General features: G+C 45.0%; 1 protein-coding gene across 2 annotated transcripts in view; it reads right to left on the reverse strand.

Annotated features, from left to right (window-relative positions):
• The window catches only part of PTPN7 (protein tyrosine phosphatase non-receptor type 7), a 63511-nt gene that overhangs the window by 23156 nt on the left and 22935 nt on the right, over positions 1-17420 (reverse strand). For both annotated transcript variants that reach the window (XM_030221875.1, XM_030221874.1), the window contains exons 2-5: positions 16686-16767; positions 9811-10028; positions 4339-4522; positions 557-641 (exon numbers count right to left, since the gene is read on the reverse strand). In XM_030221875.1, coding sequence (XP_030077735.1) covers positions 557-641; positions 4339-4522; positions 9811-9938 — 397 coding nt within the window. In that variant the 5' untranslated portion in view covers positions 9939-10028; positions 16686-16767. The remainder of the gene's footprint in view (positions 1-556; positions 642-4338; positions 4523-9810; positions 10029-16685; positions 16768-17420) is intronic.

Consider the following 17420-nt stretch of genomic DNA (forward strand, 5'->3'; position numbering starts at 1 on the left):
CATTCCATATTACCATCCGATACATAGATAATAGAACATACAATGCAACATTTGTTTGAACCTAAAGGAGGTATATGTTAGTTCATGACACCCTGATCTCACTTCTCCCACATATCTTACATAAACCAACCCACAATGCGATATACACATATATTCACACAGTTATTTCACTTCCCTTGGGGTATATTGTGCTCGTGCTTGTGCTTCATTAAAATCACATATCATTCATCCATTCCAATCTTGCCATCACAGTAACTGCTCCCTTACTGTGCAGTTACTGTGATGGCAAGATTGGAATGGATGAATGATATGTGATTTATCCTTGATCAGTTTCCTTCTGTACGTCTTGGTTTGGCTGCTTTGCATACTATAAACAGCCTACTTTCTAATGTCAAAAACGGTTTCCCAATAATAACAAATACTAAATGTTCTCCAAATAGTTGCAACTATAAGGCAGAACTGGATCGGGCTTCCCTTAAGAAGAGCAGGTTGGGTGTGCAGTTTTGTTTGATTGAGTCTGAAACCCACCCTTGGTGTTAGGTAGAAGCATCCTTACTTGGTAAAATGGTTTTATATCTGTCCTTTGAGGCTCGTCCTGGAATATCAATTTCTTCTGGATTCACATAATTGGGGGGAATTCTCTGTCAGAGAAGAAGACAGCCATTATACAGCAAGAAACGAAAGGCCAACATCCTACGTGGTATAGCACAAAGACCATTCTAGCATCAGAAGCACCATGCAAAAGCCTGCTAGAGGAGGGTGTGTACACACAGTAACATGCTAGTTGTTGCCAAATTAGGACCTCTACTGGCTAACCCAATCCATCCACCTGCGACATCGTAGATGTACTCAAATCTCCTAGTCATCTCTCTTCTTGCCCATAGTACCATCCTGTGCATTTTTTTCAAAGCATGCTTAAATTCTGTCGTCTTCATTGATTGGCTATTCCAGGCACTGCAAACTCCCTCTCAGTGAAGCAGTATTTTCTCACATTTCTAACCTTTCCGTATTCCTATCATGAGCTCTTGTCTTTCAGGTTCTTTTATTATAAAATGTTATCTCCACTCTCTAGCCTCAGTTACCTGACATGCAAAAAACAAAAACAAAAAACAACCAACCAACCAAACATACAAAAAAAACCCTCACAAAGAAAAAGAAATCATCAAGCTTTAGACGCACTGGGACATATTCTATAACTAGATGCGGAAATTTCAGAGTGCCTACAAAACACCCATTTCCCAATCCCATAACCACGCCACTCTTTGCCCGTGCACATTAAAAGTTTGGCACACATCATTATAGAATACGCTTAGACAGCTGTGCAGCTAAATTCTAATCAGTGCTAACTAGTGCTCATTATTGCTTGTTAAGTGCTGTTATTAGTGTTCACTAGCTTGTTAAGCTTGTCAGCGGCGTAGGAAGGGCGGGGTGGTGGGGGCGATCCGCCCCGGGTGCATCCCGCTGGAGGGGTGCAGAGAGCAGCCACACACCTGTCGGCTCTGCTGTTTCCCTGCTCCCTCTGCCCTGGAACAGGCTACTTCCTGTTCTGGGGCAGAGGGAGCAGGGAGGCAGCGGACCCGAGAGCCGCGCGGCTGCTCCGAGCAGCCAACAATGCACCGGGGGGGGGGGGGGGGGGGGGGGGGGGGGGTTGATGTGCTGGGGGGTGTCACTGCGCTAGGGGGGGGGTCTTGCTGCACCCGGGGGGGGGGGGAGGGGGTGCACATCAGCGATCCGCCCCGGGTGGCAGCCGACCTAGGATCGCCACTGAAGCTTGTTAAATTACGCACATTATTATATAATTCACACTGATTTGGGCGCAGAACTTTAGGCGTGCTATATAGAATCCGGGGGTAAGTGGCCTGTCGCTCAGGTTTACTGCATAAATGGGACCACATAAAAGTCTGTCCTACTTTTATGTGGTAACCCATGGCCACTTAAGTGACGAATATCGATTTAAGTGGCAGCTTAAAAATAACCAGATATTCAAAGCTGAAGCCTGCTTAGGTCCCAGCTTTGAATATTCAGGAATAACATTATCGGTGGTGAACAAAACGCTCACCACTGAGGGCTGAATTGTCAAATATTGTGGCTCTGTATTTACTATGTTTATTGTGTCCTACCTAGAACTGTAGTTGACAGGCAGGATGCAACTATTTTAAATAATGAATTAATGAATATTATGGCTGTAGAGGGGGAAACTTAGTTTCAACATCAAGGTCTGGATCCTCAGAAGCTTAACCGAGATTGGGTGGCAGAGCCGGTGGTGGGAGATGGGGCTGGTGGTTGGGAGGCGGGGCTAGTGCTGGGCAGACTTCTACGGTCTGTGCCCTGAAAATGGCAGATACAAATCAAAGTAAGGTATACACAAAAAGTAGCACATATGAGTTTATCTAGTTGGGCAGACTGGATGGACCGTGCAGGTCTTTTTCTGCCATCATCTACTATGTTACTATGTTATGTTACTGTGGAAAGAAAAGACTGCTGTCATCATGCTGACACCTTGTGGCTGCCTCTCGGTACTGCAGAGCTTGGCTGTGTCCTTCAATCTTGGCTGCAAGAAAAGAATACAGCTCTTGGCATTCACTTAAGGGGTGTGGGAGGACATGGGAAAACTATGGATGGTTACTGCTTGATGAGAGCTGGCTAAAATGGAGTAAGGCTAAAGGCCTTGCAAAGCAGGTCCTGGATAGTTGGTAGAGAAGGAGAAAGTAGAGTAGGCACCACGCATGATACCTTGCTGATGAGGATCAAATGGAAAGGAGCAGGAACAATGATGGAGTGCCACTAATTTCTCATCAAGGAGCTCTTGCTAGTGTCAATTCCTTATCAATGGGCTCTGCTCTATTCAGTGAGAGTATGTTTTCGTAACTTAATTTTATGATAGGCCTGAGAAATTCTTCCAGCAAGTGCTACTGTGTAAGAAAGGCAATTCCTAGTAGCTGCTTGGTGAGACAAGAAGTAAAGTGAAATCAGACTGAATCATGATCAGATTCTGCCTTCCTGGCTCTGAAGATGTAACTAGTAGCCATCATAGCTGAAATGGGGTAAAGAATAGAGGATTCAGATTCAACTTCTAGGATGGTATACATCAACTCTGGAAGCGGGCTTATTGCCGAAACATTTGAATGTTTGTGAGCATTGGGTGATGATATGTGTTTCAGCGTTGGATTGTCTGTTGAGATATGTACCTTCTAGGACTTTTGTGTTTTTTGCACCTTGGGCTATACACATACTTCTTTTGATATGAAACTCTGAAATTATTGTTTATAATAAAGAATATTTTTGGTTAGGAGGCGGAGGAATGACCAATGATTAGTGCTCTTAATTAAGTTCTCGAACTTGAAACAGCTGTACAATTTAAGAGGTTCTAAGACCGTATTAACAACTGTTATGATGTCATTTCCTTCTTATTTAAAGATTTTTCTTTTAAGATATTTTGAAATTTATAGAGTTTTTGAAAGTTTTTTTTTTTGCACCTACTCTCTGAATTTGTTTCTCTCTTTATTGCTGTTGATGATTTACAGTAGGAGCAGGAAGGACTAGCTCAATTGAAAACGTGCGTGTGTGTGTGTGTGGTTTGAAGTGGAAACAGGAAGGGCCAAATCAACAGAAAAGTCATGTGTGTTCGTGTATGTGTTTAGCACAGTGCTTCTCAACCCTCTCCTTGAGGTACACCCAATCAGCTGGGTGTTACAGCAATGAATCAGTGGCATAGCTATGGGGGCCTGGACCCCCCCCCCCCAAATTGGTTCTTGGGCCCCCGGTTTGGTTGGCGTTTGTCCCGCGTTGGTCTTACGTTGCCTGGTGCTCTGTCCTGTTTTCAGCGCCGTGCAAGCTCATTTTAAGTTTCATTGAAATGAGCATGCACAGCACTGAAAACAGGACAGGGCGCCAGGCAATGTAAGACCAGCGTGGGACAAATGCCTTAGCTGACGGGGGTTGGGGACCCCCGCCAGCCAAGGTACCGTCCAGCGGTGGTGGAGGGGAGCAGCAGCGGCAGCGGGGGGAGGGGGGGCAGAAGCGGCGGCGGGAGGGCAGCAGCAGGGAGGCGGGCCAAAATGTGCCCCCACCTTGGGCTCTGGCCCCCTCTCCCATTGAGGTCTGGCTACGTCCCTGGAATATACATGAGATACATTTTTTATAGGTTAGAGACCAAATTGTATGCAACACTCTCTTTTGCATCTTCTATGTGATAATCCTGAAAACCTGACTGGCTAGGTTATGCATCCAGGAGAGAGCTGAGAAGCACTAGTTTAGGGGACACTTGGTTTGTAGAGGCAGCAGAAAGGCCAGCTCAAGAGAAATGCTATAATACTATGAAACAGGAAATTGCTTTACAGAAAATTCCTCCTCCAGGGCCTTCAGGTTCTTGGCTCGTTCTTGCAGCTTCTCCTTGGACAGAACATGGCTTGACGTCCTCAGAAAGTGCAGGGTGATTTCCCGGGGGGTAGAAACGGACAGGATGGGCTCCACATTTCCCAGGGAGCTCATGTCCAGGGTCAGGGACACGTTGGAACCTCTCCTGCCAAGGAGAAAGGTGAGTGGGTATGAGTGGGATATAGCACAACACAGCATAACTGTGTCTCCAGCTTACAGTCTACTTATAATGATGAGTTAAAACCCAATGAAAACAAACGCAAGACTCCAAAGTTTTGAGGCTTGTTTGCTTTTCAATGACCAATAATCACGATCAACCAGAAAGTGTGTAATACAGACATCTTTTCTATGGGGTCCTTTTACTAAGGTGCGCCGAAAAATGGCTGTTGTAGGCACGTGTATTGGACATCCACAGGCCCATTTTTTTAGCATGCCTGCAAAAAAGGCCTTTTGGGGCGGGGGGGGGGGGCTTAAAACAGATGTGCGGCAAAATAAAAATTGTTGCGCGTCCATTTTGGGCCTGAGACCTTACTGCACCCATTCACAGAGTGGTAAGGTCTCATGCGTTAACCGGGCAGTAACTGACACCATGCATACACTGCAGATTACCAGCTAGTTAGCACCACGTAGTAGAAAATAAAAAAATATTTTCCACCACGCGTGTCGGACGCGCGTAAAAAATGGAATTACCGCCCGAGGCATGTGGTAACCGGACGGTAGTTCCAAATTGACGCGCGTTGTACATGCCTTAGTAAAATAGCCCTCAATGTTCTATCCAGACTGTAGCAGTTTCCTGATTGGTTGCTTGGTTTATCAGCGAAAACATGGCACAATGTCGCTTAATCATATCCCTCCGATATTCAAAAATGAAGGAAGGAAGGAAAGGAAAATGGGACTTGATATACTGCCTTTCTGAGGTTTTTGCATATATTCAGGTACTTATTTTGTACCAGGGGCAATGGAGGGTTAAGTGACTTGCCCAGAGTCACAAGGAGCTGCAGTGGGAATTGAACTCAGTTCCCCAAGATCAAAGTCCACTGCACTAACCACTAGGCTACTCCTCCACTCCTCCACAGCACCTGACCAGTTAAATGGTACATAGTTGGCTATCTGGTGATATTCCGTAGGGATAACCGGCTATCTTCCGCAGAATATTGCCAGTTAGCGGCTAGCAGATAGCCAGTTATATTGCCCAATATAACCAGCTATCCGACGATTTTTAAAGCCAGTTTAGCAGCCATATTTGACCACATGAAAATGAGGGATATCTTTGGCCGATTTAAAGATAACCGGCTAGCGCTGAACATCAGCTTAGCCAGTTAGCCTTAAACTGGCCAAATACCCCAAGGATATTTAATGCCGGTCACCAGAAACAGCCCGGCATTGAATATCCAGGCTTCCTGCCGACCGCAGGAGTTATCCGGTCTAACCCCAGGGGTCTGAATATTGGCCCCTGTATATTTTGTGCACCATGAAACATCTCAGAGGTATAATTGGCAAGTACTGCTCCAACTGGCACATTGTTGGTAAAACTCAAGAGGTTACACCATGCACTTCACTCAGCCGAAGGAGTGAGACAGGCACAAGTTATGCCATGCACAAAACGGAGCCGAATGATCCATGTCGACTGTGATGTCATAAATAACATTGTGCAAACCAATCATCAATCTGATATGATCACCTGCTCTCAGAAGAATTAATGAACAGGTTCACCCTTTAAACTGATGCAGAATACCCATCAGTGCTTGCCATATATGCTGCTGAAGCATTTGCATAGTAGATGGGTAATGCAATTTCTCTGGAACCTAAGAGGGGTGAGCGTTAAGAAGATTGACAGACCTAAACCTGCAGTGCCAGAGATGGTAAGTAACAAGCATTATGGAAGCTATTTATACATTTATTTACATTTATTAACTGTTCATCATTAGTCATGCTTGGAGCAGTCCACAGAAATCAAATACAATTGTTTCCATATAATAAAGCATAAAGAACAGCAATCAAGCTAAAAAAATAACAAAACAAATGAAAAATAACAAAAAATATAATTGTTTAACATCAAACACCAGTGTTTCCATAAAACAAAACAGAACATGCAATAAACACACATTTAAATAAAACGTAATCCTACCAAATTCAAATGGAACACATTGAATCAATGCTATAATTTAGTGCTCTAGGACCCTCTTCTATGCCATTGGTTTCAACTATAGTCAGATCCTAGGATTTGGTATTGATCTGCCTGGTGGGTGCCTCCCCATTCCAAAGACACGAACAAGCAAAAATGGGATTATATTCCAAAATATCAATGTGGTGGTTGGAAGCAGAAAACAATTGCGAACAGGTAATATGTGGAGGAATGGCCTAGTGGTTAGGGTGGTGGACTTTGGTCCTGAGGAACTGAGTTGGATTCCCACTGCAGGCACAGGCAGCTCCTTGTGACTCTGGGCAAGTCACTTAACCCTCCATTGCCCCATGTAAGCCGCATTGAGCCTGCCATGAGTGGGAAAGCGTGGGGTACAAATGTAACAAAAATAAAATAGATACTATTGGAGATTCTACATGGAATGTTGCTACTATTGGAGATTCTACATGGAATGTTGCTATTCCACTAGCAACATTCCATGTAGAAGGCTGCGCAGGCTTCTGTTTCTGTGAGTCTGACATCCTGCACGTACGTCAGATTCACAGAAGCAGAAGCCTGCGCGGCCACATTGGTGATCTGCAAGGGCCCACTTCTAGTGGAATAGCAACATTCCATGTAGAATCTCAAATAGTAGCAACAGTGGAGGAGTGGCCTAGTGGTTAGGGTGGTGGACTTTGGTCCTGAGGAACTGAGTTTGATTCCCACTTCAGGCACAGGCAGCTCCTTGTGACTCTGGGCAAGTCACTTAACCCTCCATTGCCCCATGTAAGCCGCATTGAGCCTGCCATGAGTGGGAAAGCGCAGGGTACAAATGTAACAAAAATAAAATAGATACTATTGGAGATTCTACATGGAATGTTGCTACTATTGGAGATTCTACATGGAATGTTGCTATTCCACTAGCAACATTCCATGTAGAAGGCTGCGCAGGCTTCTGTTTCTGTGAGTCTGACGTCCTGCACGTACGTGCAGGACGTCAGACTCACAGAAGCAGAAGCCTGCACGGCCACATTGGTGATCTGCAAGGGCCCACTTCTAGTGGAATAGCAACATTCCATGTAGAATCTCAAATAGTAGCAACAGTGGAGGAGTGGCCTAGTGGTTAGGGTGGTGGACTTTGGTCCTGAGGAACTGAGTTTGATTCCCACTTCAGGCACAGGGAGCTCCTTGTGACTCTGGGCAAGTCACTTAACCCTCCATTGCCCCATGTAAGCCGCATTGAGCCTGCCATGAGTGGGAAAGCGCGGGGTACAAATGTAACAAAAAATAAAATAGATACTATTGGAGATTCTACATGGAATGTTGCTACTATTGGAGATTCTACATGGAATGTTGCTATTCCACTAGCAACATTCCATGTAGAAGGCTGCGCAGGCTTCTGTTTCTGTGAGTCTGACGTCCTGCACGTACGTGCAGGACGTCAGACTCACAGAAGCAGAAGCCTGCACGGCCACATTGGTGATCTGCAAGGGCCCACTTCTAGTGGAATAGCAACATTCCATGTAGAATCTCAAATAGTAGCAACAGTGGAGGAGTGGCCTAGTGGTTAGGGTGGTGGACTTTGGTCCTGAGGAACTGAGTTTGATTCCCACTTCAGGCACAGGCAGCTCCTTGTGACTCTGGGCAAGTCACTTAACCCTCCATTGCCCCATGTAAGCCGCATTGAGCCTGCCATGAGTGGGAAAGCACAGGGTACAAATGTAACAACAATAAAATAGATACTATTGGAGATTCTACTTGGAATGTTGCTACTATTGGAGATTCTACATGGAATGTTGCTATTCCACTAGCAACATTCCATGTAGAAGGCTGCGCAGGCTTCTGTTTCTGTGAGTCTGACGTCCTGCACGTACGTGCAGGACGTCAGACTCACAGAAGCAGAAGCCTGCGCGGCCACATTGGTGATCTGCAAGGGCCGACTTCTACATGGAATGTTACTAGTGGAATAGCAACATTCCATGTAGAATCTCAAATAGTAGCAACAGTGGAGGAATGGCCTAGTGGTTAGGGTGGTGGACTTTGGTCCTGAGGAACTGAGAGTTTGATTCCCACCTCAGGCACAGGCAGCTCCTTGTGACTCTGGGTAAGTCGCTTAACCCTCCATTGCCCCAGGTACAAATAAGTACCTGTATACAATATGTAAGCTGCATTGAGCCTGCCATGAGTGGTACATGCAGGGGTACAAATGTAATAAAAAAAAATATGGGCAAACACAGACAAAAAATATCCTCCCTATTCAAAAATAGCCATGATTAGAATATGTGAGTATCTATCTATCGTTTAAAGTCTACTATCCTCTGACTGACTTTGCTGTAGGCCTCTTGGAAACCTTGGATTCTTCTTTAAGGTTTTTTAAAGCCCTGGTCTACGGGCTTTTTTTTTTTTTTAGGTGGGGGGGCAGGATTGCTAAAGCCACCAACCTCTGAACAGAAGCTTCCCTTAAAACAGCAATGGCTCACCCCTGTGCTCAGAAAAGGTTTATAATGTTAATACAGTGAAACCTCGGTTTTCGTTGACTTCGGTTATGGTTGATTTTTTCAGTGAAAAATTTGTCTCGGATTTCGTTGGTTGCCTCGGCTTTCGCTGCTAATTTTGTGAAAACAAAGGGTGACCCACGCGTTCCCCTGCTCATTGGATTTACATTGATTCATCTGGAAATAATTGCCTCAGTTTTCATCTGTTTCGGTTTTCATTGATTGTTTTCGGACGGATTATCAACGAAAACCGAGGTATCACTGTATTGGAATCTAGCAACTATGAAACAAAAATGGCAAAAACCACCAGTTAAAAAGTAAGCTGAAACTGAGATACCTGCTGTACAATTCATCCACATCACAGAAAAAAAAATTCAGGGGATCTTTTACTAAAGATTAGCTTGAGTTACCTGCAACAGGGCCCATCTTTAGTAAAAGACCCCCTCGGTTATAGAATGATGTTCACCTTTTAAGTAATATTTCAGTTTTTTTTATTTGACCATTCCTTCCATTGACTTCTCATGTTTGGGGTCACTACCTCACCCAGATCAATCCCGAGAAGCTGTTCCAGTCTTGGTTTTGCCCATTGTATGCAGGCAGATACAGTCCCTACTTTTCTAATAGCAATCGGAACTACACCTCCCTGAATTGACCTTTTGGGCTCACAAAGGTCAGGTGGTGACCCTAGGGGAGCGAATCGAGACTCTGATATACAAATCAGTTCCATATCACCCGGACGGGATTACAGTAGGGTAAAACCGGACTAGATCAACCTGTTTGGGTTGACCTAAGTGAGGTGGCAACTCTAGCACTTACCTCTCCTGGAGACATGTATGCTTCTTGATAGAGGAGCAATGGGAAAGGGGGTGATCCATATCAGTTCCTATAGCCCAGTTCGGCAGCTTGGCGATGTGAGTTGAGAAGACCCAGTACCATTGGACCATACTGCATTAATGCAGGAGGCATCTGGCTGAGGCATGAGCAGAAAATACGGATCCACAATATCACCAGAAATCTATCCCAGCAAATTGTGTCTGGGGAAGAGGAGGCAAGAAAACACCATCAAACACATTTGCAGGCAAGGAAGAGGCAAGAACCAATGAGATTTGGGTTTCTGTCTTCTGAATGGAATTGGTGGATGGAAATAGATGTACATCCAACCCACATAACTGTCCAGGAGGAAAGAAACAGAGGTCTGCACTAGTGGATTAACATGGCGGCCATGTTGGATTGCTTTCTTGGACATCAATAAAGAAGCTGAACTATTTTCTTGGATGTCAATAAAGAAGAGTTAAAACCACTGCTGCAGCTCACCGTTTCTTTCTTCTTCTGAGTGGCAGTAGAGAAATTAGGGTTTGAGAGGTTAGGGTAGAAGTTCTTAACCCTTTTTGGTCCCTGCATCCCTTTAACTGATCAATGAAACCCTTGCTCACCTTCCTAACCACATGTCCACTAGCGACTACTAACAGCTATATACAGTGGTGGAAATAAGTATTTGATCCCTTGCTGATTTTGTAAGTTTGCCCACTGACAAAGACATGAGCAGCCCATAATTGAAGGGTAGGTTATTGGTAACAGTGAGAGATAGCACATCACAAATTAAATCCGGAAAATCACATTGTGGAAAGTATATGAATTTATTTGCATTCTGCAGAGGGAAATAAGTATTTAATCCCTCTGGCAAACAAGACCTAATACTTGGTGGCAAAACCCTTGTTGGCAAGCACAGCGGTCAGACGTCTTCTGTAGTTGATGATGAGGTTTGCACACATGTCAGGAGGAATTTTGGTCCACTCCTCTTTGCAGATCATCTCTAAATCATTAAGAGTTCTGGGCTGTCGCTTGGCAACTCGCAGCTTCAGCTCCCTCCATAAGTTTTCAATGGGATTAAGGTCTAGTGACTGGCTAGGCCACTCCATGACCCTAATGTGCTTCTTCCTGAGCCACTCCTTTGTTGCCTTGGCTGTATGTTTTGGGTCATTGTCGTGCTGGAAGACCCAGCCACGACCCATTTTTAAGGCCCTGGCGGAGGGAAGGAGGTTGTCACTCAGAATTGTACGGTACATGGCCCCATCCATTCTCCCATTGATGCGGTGAAGTAGTCCTGTGCCCTTAGCAGAGAAACACCCCCAAAACATAACATTTCCACCTCCATGCTTGACAGTGGGGACGGTGTTCTTTGGGTCATAGGCAGCATTTCTCTTCCTCCAAACACGGCGAGTTGAGTTCATGCCAAAGAGCTCAATTTTTGTCTCATCTGACCACAGCACCTTCTCCCAATCACTCTCGGCATCATCCAGGTGTTCACTGGCAAACTTCAGACGGGCCGTCACATGTGCCTTCCGGAGCAGGGGGACCTTGCGGGCACTGCAGGATTGCAATCCGTTATGTCGTAATGTGTTACCAATGGTTTTCGTGGTGACAGTGGTCCCAGCTGCCTTGAGATCATTGACAAGTTCCCCCCTTGTAGTTGTAGGCTGATTTCTAACCTTCCTCATGATCAAGGATACCCCACGAGGTGAGATTTTGCGTGGAGCCCCAGATCTTTGTCGATTGACAGTCATTTTGTACTTCTTCCATTTTCTTACTATGGCACCAACAGTTGTCTCCTTCTCGCCCAGCGTCTTACTGATGGTTTTGTAGCCCATTCCAGCCTTGTGCAGGTGTATGATCTTGTCCCTGACATCCTTAGACAGCTCCTTGCTCTTGGCCATTTTGTAGAGGTTAGAGTCTGACTGATTCACTGAGTCTGTGGACAGGTGTCTTTCATACAGGTGACCATTGCCGACAGCTGTCTGTCATGCAGGTAACGAGTTGATTTGGAGCATCTACCTGGTCTGTAGGGGCCAGATCTCTTACTGGTTGGTGGGGGATCAAATACTTATTTCCCTCTGCAGAATGCAAATAAATTCATATACTTTCCACAATGTGATTTTCCGGATTTAATTTGTGATGTGCTATCTCTCACTGTTACCAATAACCTACCCTTCAATTATGGGCTGCTCATGTCTTTGTCAGTGGGCAAACTTACAAAATCAGCAAGGGATCAAATACTTATTTCCCCCACTGTATGTAGCCTGAGAAATTTACCCAGGTATTAAGTTACCTGGGCAAATTCCTTTGAAAACTGTCCTAATAACTGCCTTCACTCTGTCTAGGAAAGTTCAATAAATTAACCCCCTAACACATGTGGGAAAATTTCTAGTCACCAGCTTTGGAATCAAGAAGGAATTTTTTTTTCTACTATGCAGCTGAGGAGGAGAGATTGGATGGGCCATAATGCGGTGAATCGGCTGTGCATGCAGTGTGGTTCATTTTCTTTGGGAATGCCACACAGGGAAGACCTGGAAGGAAGTCAGGTAGCTCCAGGAGTCTTGGTTTCTTTTTAGGCTACAGCCTAAGGGGTTGATATTCAAAAGGGTTTAACCAGGCGGGAGATGTGTTTCTGGCTGGTTAAATCACTTTTAATATCAACCTGTAAATTTAATATGCAAATTACAAAAAAGACCCCACCCCATTATTAAACATTTTTTTTCTCATGTCTCACCATGTTTATGTTTATTACAGTATTGATGTATCACCTTTCCTTAAAAAAGATCAAAGCAATGTACAGTAAAAAGTCTAAAACAGAAAGGAACCCTATTAGGATAGTAAAGAAGCATTCACACATAGACAAGGAGTGGGGGCGGGGGGAGAATGAGGGGAGGAGGTGGGGCAAGATTGAGGGGCCCTTTTACTAAGCCGCGTAAGCGTCTACATGCATCCAACATGCGTCAAAATGGAGTTACCGCTTGACTACCATGCGGCTCTTGTAGTAATTTCATTTTTTTATTTTCGGGCGCAGGTAACGGACATCTGCCAAGTGGTATTTGATGCGCGTAGGTCATTACCACCCGGATCCTTTATCGCTAGGTCAATGGCTGGCGGTAAGGTCTCAGAACCAAAATGGACACGCAGCAATTTTGATTTTGCCACACATCCATTTTCAGCAAAAAAAAAGGCCTTTTTTACAGGCGTCCTAAAAAATGGATCGGCGCCCGCCCAAAACCCGCGCCTACACTACCGCATGCCATTTTTCAGCGTGCCTTTGTAAAAGGACCCCTGAGAATACTGTGTCTCTGCTTTTGCCCAAAGGGCTAGTGTTTAATTTGGGACAAAGCCAAAGGCCTTATGGAAAAAAAATGAGTTTTGAGTTTTGTTTTAAATCTGGACAGGGAAAGTTCAGATCCGATATCTGCAGGCACCATGTTCCAGGGAAAAGGTGCCAAGAAAAGAGAATGCAGAATGATGTGTAGATTCATAGAGGGCTCTCTTGGGGGATGGTAGAACTAATCTGTTAGCGTCTAGTGATCTCAAGGCACATGAGGGAGTATGCGGAATAATTAGTAAAGCCAAGTATGGGAGCTTGCTGTGCTGAAGAGTTTTTTCAACAAGGAGAAGAACTTTAAATTGTACGAGGTATATGAGTGGGAGACAATGTACCTTAGACAGCAGAGGAGTCATTGAATCAAAACCATAAGCACATAAGCACTGCCATACTGGGAAAAGACCAAGGATCCATCAAGCCGAGCATCCTGTCTCTGACATCGGCCAATCCAGGCTTCAAGAACCTGGCACCCCCCCCCCCCCAAAAAAAAAAAAAATTAATAATGTTCAATGGACTTTTCCTTCAGGAATCTGTCCAAACCCCCCTTAAACTCCGTAAGGCCAGCCGCTGCCACCACATTCTCCGGCAACGAGTTCCAGAGTCCAACTACACACTGAGTAAAGAAAAACTTTCTCCTATTTGTTTTAAATCTACCATATTCTAGCTTTATCTTGTGTCCCCTGGTTCTATTATTGTTTGAAAGTGTAAACAAACGCTTCACATCTGTCCGCTCTACTCCGCTCATTATTTTGTAGACTTCTATCATATCACCCCTCAGCCGCCTTTTCTCCAAGTTGAAGAGCCCTAACCTTCTCAGCTTTTCCTCATAGGGAAGTCGTCCCATCCCTTTTATCATTTTCGTCACCCTTTTCTGCACCTTCTCCAGTTCCTTTATATCTTTTTTGACATGCGGTGACCAGACTTGGACACAATATTCAAGGTGCGGTCGCATTATAACGGCATTATAACATCCTCGTGTTTGTTTTCCATCCCTTTCCTAATTGTACTCAACATTCTGTGCGCTTTTTTGGCCACCGCAGCACACTGAGCAGAAGTTTTCAACGTCTTGTCAACGATGACTCCCAGATCCCTTTCTAGGTCTGTGACTCCTAACGCGGAACCTTGCATGACATAGCCCAGAATAGCAAGCGGACAGCAGAATTTTGTAGTGTCCGAAGTCGGTGGATTTGGGACTGAGGAAACCCTGCATAAACTACGTTACAGTAATTGAGATATGATGAATATGTGAATTGAGGTATGCAATGAAGAAAAGTCCAGAAAATGTCTAATTGAGTGCAGTCTCCAGAGCCAGAGAAATTCGCTTTTCACAACTTTAGAAATCTGCTGGTCAAATGTGAGTTTTGAGTCAATAATAATCCCAAGGTATTTAAAGGAGTCAACAGGGGTGACAGGAAGGTCAAAGAGTGTACGAGGTGCCAGTGGGCTTGGATAGCAGTCGAGTAACCCAACATGCAACAGTTTTACTGGGGTTCAAAACAAGTCTATGAGGAATAGCCAATTAGCTAGAGCTGCTAATACGATTTGAAGAGGGGCTAAATTCAGATTGAACAGAAATACAGGATAAATCAATAGAATGTTATCAGTGTAAATGAAAAAATGCATATTGTGGTCTTGTAGTAGGGTTGCAAGAGAACTGAAGAAAATGTTGAACAAAAGCAGAAAGAGAACTGATCCTTGGGGTACACCAGAGAGCAAAGGAATTACTGAAGAAGTTCCAGATGCAGTAGCAACAGATCTGTATCACTTGCTCTCCTAATTCTTGCTTGCATCTCCGGAGTAACCCCCACACTCTGGAATGCACTGCCTGAAAGGCTCCGCTTAACACAACACTATCTCTACTTCAGGAAGCAGGTGAACGCTTGGCTCTTCAACCAGGTCTTTAATGGAAGAAGTAACTAACCTGTTAGTCTCACTCACTCACACACACAAGGAGTGACATGGGCTGCACATACTGCAGCAAGACATGTTTATCCACTTCTACCCTAGCTGAGATAATATTTAACTATCTCTCTGATCTCATGAGCACCTTTCTTTAAATTAATCACCTTATTTTCTAACTCCTCTTACTCTCTTACGTATCTATATGTTCCATTTTTGTATACCTTCCACTGTCAATTAAAATGTTCTATTACGTATTGTGTTGACATTGTAAGTAGTATACTATCCAGCTTATAATTGAAAAAGAAAAACGCCTATGTTGCGACCCAAATCGGGAGATAGACGTTTATCTCACAAAAACGAATAAAGCGGTATAATCGAAAGCCGAATTTGGACGTTTTCAACTGCACTCCGTCGCGGATGCGGACAAAGTTGATGGGGGCGTGTCAAAGGCGTGGTGAAGGCGGAACTGGGGCGTGGTTATCGGGCGATTAGAGATGGGCGCCTTTCGCCGATAATGGAAGAAAAATATGCGTTTTTAGCGAGAATTTAGGGCACTTTTCCTGGACCCTGTTTTTCCACGAATAAGGCCCCAAAAAGTGCCCTAAATGACCAGATGACCACTGGAGGGAATCGGGGATGACCTCCCCTGACTCCCCCAGTGGTCACAAACCCCCTCCCACCACAAAATATGCCGTTTCACAACTTTTTATTTTCACCCTCAAATGTCATACCCACCTCCCTGGCAGCAGTATGCAGGTCACTGGAGCAGTTATTAGGGGGTGCAGTGGACTTCAGGCAAGTTGGACCCAGGCCCATCCCCCCCCCACCTGTTACACTTGTGCTGGTAAATGGGAGCCCTCCAAACCGCCCCCCAAACCCACTGTACCCACATGTAGGTGCCCCCCTTCACCCCTTAGGGCTATAGTAATGGTGTAGACTTGTGGGCGGTGGGTTTTGAGGGGGATTTGGGGGGCTCAACACCCAAGGGAAGGGTGCTATGCACCTGGGAGCTCTTTTACCTTTTTTTTGTTTTTGTAAAAGTGCCCCCTAGGGTGCCCGGTTGGTGTCCTGGCATGTGAGGGGGACCAGTGCACTACGACTCCTGGCCCCTCCCACGAACAAATGCCTTGGATTTATTCGTTTTTGAGCTGGACGCTTTCATTTTCCATTATCACTGAAAAACAAAAACGCCCAGCTCACAAATTGTCGAATAAAACATGGACGTCTATTTTTTTCGAAAATACGGTTCGGTCCGCCCCTTCACGGACCCGTTCTCGGAGATAAACGCCCATGGAGATAGACGTTTTGTTCAATTATGCCCCTCCATGCCATACTTTGTATTGTTATTTGATTATTTTTACTGCTGTAATTGCCTATTGCTCATGTTTGATCTATTCTTACTGTACACCACCTTGAGTGAATTCCTTCAAAAAGGCGGTAAATAAAGCCTAATAAACAAATAAAATAAATAAAATATAATGTGTATCACCTGCTCTCCGAATTCTTATGCTACATGATGCTAAGAAAGCCAGAGAGAGATGAAGGGCGGGGTCAGAAAGCATGAGAAGGAAGGGATGCAGAAAATGTCAGAGGGCAGAGGGAAGGGCATCTTACATGCAACACAACAATAATGAGCTCTTACCAGAAAAATGAGTGGCTGCCTCAGTGCACAGACCAGGCTCCCCTGCAATCAGACCTCAAGCCCATTACACAGCACAGCGATTCTAAAGCAGGTCAGGTACAGACAAGTTAGAACACAGTTTCCAAATGCAATTTCACATCCTCCCCTCCTAGCAATATAACCCCCCCCCCCCCCCCCCCAAAAAAAAAAAAAAGCAGAAAGTTTTCTAGCCGTTTGGGAGAGGAAAGAAGTCTTAACCAACCTGTTAAGCAACAGCCCAAGTCGTGAGAAGATTGCTAGCCTACAGGCTGGTCACAGACCCTTCCTGCCTTCCCCTCCCTCCGTGCCTGGCGGCATGGTATTTTCAGAGATGAGCAAAGCTAGAGTGTTCTGACCCGAGAGGTGATCCTCATCCTCTGACCCATAATCAAAGCAGCCTGTTGGTATACTACCAGTGGTGTGCTGGAGCAGGCTCTCACAGGCTCGCAAGAGCCGGTTGTTAAGTTTTTAAGAATTTTGGGAGCCGGTTGTTAAAGTAGGGCCCTCCATGGCTACTTTAACAACTGGCTCCCAAAATGTGGGCTTGGGCCCCCTGCTGAATTCTCTTTTACTTTACTGGTGAGGATGCTGAGCCCTGCCAGCCAAGTAAATAGACTGCTGCTGCTCCCCGCTCTTTGTTTCTAGCTCTGAGCAGCAGGCTGGGACTTCTTGAGCATGTGAGAGAAGTTCCAGCATGCTGCTCAGAGCAAGATGTTG

Source organism: Microcaecilia unicolor, chromosome 12, assembly GCF_901765095.1.
Source record: "Microcaecilia unicolor chromosome 12, aMicUni1.1, whole genome shotgun sequence".
Classification (NCBI taxonomy): Eukaryota; Metazoa; Chordata; class Amphibia; order Gymnophiona; family Siphonopidae; genus Microcaecilia; species Microcaecilia unicolor.